Source organism: Drosophila serrata, unplaced genomic scaffold (assembly GCF_035046125.1).
Source record: "Drosophila serrata isolate PLE 108 unplaced genomic scaffold, ASM3504612v1 contig_184, whole genome shotgun sequence".
In the NCBI taxonomy this organism is placed as follows: Eukaryota; Metazoa; Arthropoda; class Insecta; order Diptera; family Drosophilidae; genus Drosophila; species Drosophila serrata.
Window position 1 is genome coordinate 9,970,440 of NW_028257082.1, and position 3,534 is coordinate 9,973,973.

Genomic DNA, 3,534 nt, shown 5'->3' on the forward strand with positions numbered 1-3,534 from the left:
CCATTTAAACAATGACACTGACATCTAGACATCTCGTCGAATTGAATATGCCAATCTGAAAATCACCTTTTACCCTTGAAGGCCTCCTCTTGCCCGTCGTCCTGATTTCAACTTTCAATTTGCTGAACAGCGGAACAATGAACAATGAACTCAGGGGTTAATAATAGTCCTGGGTTCACACATTGTGTGTAAGCTGCTGGCTCCTTGGCAGTTTGCTTTTGGCAAATGTTTACACGAACTTTCCTAAGTTTGCCCATTCATTGCACCGACTTTGTTGGCGAAGTGCACTTTGCCGGCTTTTTATGTGCAGGAAGCTGTCAATATAGAGGCCAAAACGCGATAAAATATGATACTGGAGCACGGAATGACACAAACACATTCAAGGGAATCTCTTCCATTCCTTATGTTCTGTTCGAGATAGTATTTCAAGGATTCAATATCCTGTCGGCAGAGGAAAATAGAAATGCTGACTTTGTAGATTGCGCTAGCTTTAGTTGGACATATAATACATATGATTTTGTATTTAAAAGAATAAAATTAAATCTTTTATTTAATTTAAAATAATTTGGTTATTCCTTAAAGTGTCAATAAATACAGATCAATCAGCAGAAGTCATTGGTTATAACTTAATTCATAAAAGACAGGAAACTAACTTCACAAAGTCGACTCTTATATTCTCTTGCATATAACTAAGCTTAAGATATTTCTGTTCAATCTATATCCATAAATATCTAAAAGATATTTTTATATGACAATTTTTCACACATATCAAAGTTTAAAAAACTTATAACTAAGCCAAAGATGCTTAAGTTATACTTTGAAAAGTTTAACAATGTTAGTTTTTAATAGTTTAATAAGTATGCATACTTAATTTATCATTTAAGAAAATTAAAATTTTTGCCCATTTTTGATAATTTCAATGAAGTAACCCCCTTAAAATATAGCTAGATCGACTCGCCTTTTAATGCTGATCAAGAATATTTATATATGTATACATTTATGGGGTCGGAAATGATTCCTTCACATTATTATAAGCTTCTGACTAAAATGTAAATATCCTGCAAGGCTATAAATATATATTTCAGTTTATAATATTAACAAGGACTAGAGGAAATTACAGCTTTTCCGCTATATATAATTTTGAAGTTAGCTAAAAGCTGTTAATGCCCATTTATAATTCTTAAATCGTAATCAGCCTGGCTCGAAATAATTACTGAGTATTTATTTCACAACCTGTCGCCGGTTCCCTGTGGTCTGCGCTTAATGGTCGTCGATTTTAATGGTCTGCCTTTGCGTTCCGCCCTCCATGTTGTTCTGATGCTGTGTGAAAAATCACTGCCAGCAGGCTTCATAATTGCCACGCCCCCTTCGAGACCCATGGAGGGTTTGGGGCGAAGGCGGACATTTGTCTGTCGCCAGCAGTCGTCGTCGCGGTTCAGCCCCACGGCCTATGGGCCAGCGTTGACAAGCCATTTGTCACATTTACACAGCCGCAGGACCAAGGTGGAAGGTGGAAGAAGAACCCTCAACATTCACAACCACACCTGCTACCTTCAGGTGTTTCTTTATCATGGGGCGATGGCATTAAAGCGGAACAGCGAAGTTTGAATCCACGGCTGACCCAGTTGGAGCCACTGCCAAGGCGGGGATTTATGGAAGAGCCTTTGAATCGCTGCCAAATCAATTTGCGGCCAAGTGTTTTCGGGGACGAGTGACTACCACGTGCCCACAGCAAACAAAGCTTTCCCAGTCAGTCTCCACAATCACACTTTGGGCCAGAGATTCTTGCAACAACAAAATAAAACCTCCCAAAAAAATTATAAAACATCCAAATGAACCTTGTGCGGAGGCTCCGGGTGAGCCAGCTGGGATCATGGATCACTACTTTTCGGCCATACTCCGGCAAGGACAAGGACAAGGATAAGTCCAAGCCTGATCCCAAGAACAAGCCCAAGACGGTTCCCAAGACCGAGCCCAAGAAGGATCTTCCAAAGGCTCAGGTTAAGACGCAGGATAAAGACAAGGCCAAGGGCAAGGCAAATGACAAGGGCAATAACAAGGGCAACAACAAGGGCACTGACAAAGGCAAGGACAAGGGCCAGGGCAAGGGCGAAGACGAATTTGGCGAGGCTGATGGGTTTCCAAAAGACACCAACAAGGTGACCTTGATCAATGGCGAAGGCGTGGGTCCTGAACTCATGAGCGCCGTCCAGGAAGTGTTTAAAGCCGCCAAGGCCCCCATCGAGTGGGAAGTCCATGACGACTTCCAGGTTTCACCAGATAACGAGGATGTGTCGCCGGCGGTCCTCGAAAGTCTGCGCAAGAACAGAGTTGGTCTTAAGGGACCTGTGGAAAGCCGGCACTGGCAGCGTCACATCCGGAAGCAGTTCAACCAGTTCGCCTATGTTTCGGCCTGTAAAAGTATCGAGGGCTTGAACTCGCCCTACGGCGAGTTCGACATGTTGATCATCCGGGACCAAATGGAGGGAGACTACTCGGGCATCGAGCATCGTGTCGTGCCCGGAGTGATGCAGACAATTAAGGTGTGCACCACCAATGGAGCCCAGCGACTCGCCCGCTACGTGTTCCTCTATGCGACGCGGAACAATCGCAAGAAGATCACGGTGGCACACAAGGCTAACATTATGCGCATGACGGATGGTAACTTCCTGGACGCGATGCAACGACAGGGCGACAGCTATAAGCAAAAGATCAAGTTCGAGGATCGTTACCTGGATACTGTTTGCCTTAATATGCTGATGAAACCGGATCAGGCCGATGTGCTCACCTCCTCCAGTATGTACGGCGACGTGATGCGAGTGATTGCTGGGGGCATGATGGGAGCAGTGGGCATCTGTCCCGGTTTCTCCGTAAGCCCATTGGGCACCGTCTTTGACTGCCGGATGAAATCAAATCTGGCCAATCCCACGGGCCCCCTGCTCGCCTCTGTCCTAATGCTGCGCCACATAAAGCAGGATAAGTTCGCGGATCGCATCGAGTGCGCTATAAGAAAAGTTTTCCGAGACACGGACATTCGCACCAAGGATATGGGCGGTACGGCCACGGTTTCAGAGTTCGTCGAGGCCGTGTGTGACGGTTTGGAAGATAATTAAGCGTTGTATTTGAGGGTAAGGGAGATATATCCAAATTCAAAATTTAAGTTGGAGACATTGGAAGACATCAAATTTACGTTGAATTAGAACTTGATTATTATTTGGAAATTGTATAATGTTGTAATAAAACTAACATCCCTATAGGCTTGTATTTTCCTTGCCCTATACATTGTGATAACGAGCTTTCCTTTTTGCGGGAAAACTATCGCTAAACTAAACACATTTATAATATGTAATTACCTTCCATTTAATTCACTCGCTTCGCTGAGGTCATAAAAGTCGCAATTCGCTTGGCTATCGCTGGCAGTCGTATATTTATATAGCCATCCTCCTTGGTGCCCTGTTCCCTGTTCCACCAGATCTCTGGTGCTTGCCGTGCATTTCGGCAGATTTATGGCCGCCTGGCATTAACCGCCGCAGA

At 44.3% G+C, this 3,534-nt stretch overlaps 1 protein-coding gene across 1 annotated transcript; it reads left to right on the forward strand.

Moving 5' to 3' along the window:
• Positions 1-1,721: 1,721 nt before the first annotated feature.
• LOC110178158 (isocitrate dehydrogenase [NAD] subunit alpha, mitochondrial) lies at positions 1,722-3,254 on the forward strand. Its single transcript, XM_020945195.2, has one exon. It carries the CDS (start codon positions 1,833-1,835, stop codon positions 3,111-3,113), a length of 1,281 nt encoding a protein of 426 aa, XP_020800854.1. The 5' UTR covers positions 1,722-1,832; the 3' UTR covers positions 3,114-3,254.
• Positions 3,255-3,534: the final 280 nt, after the last annotated feature.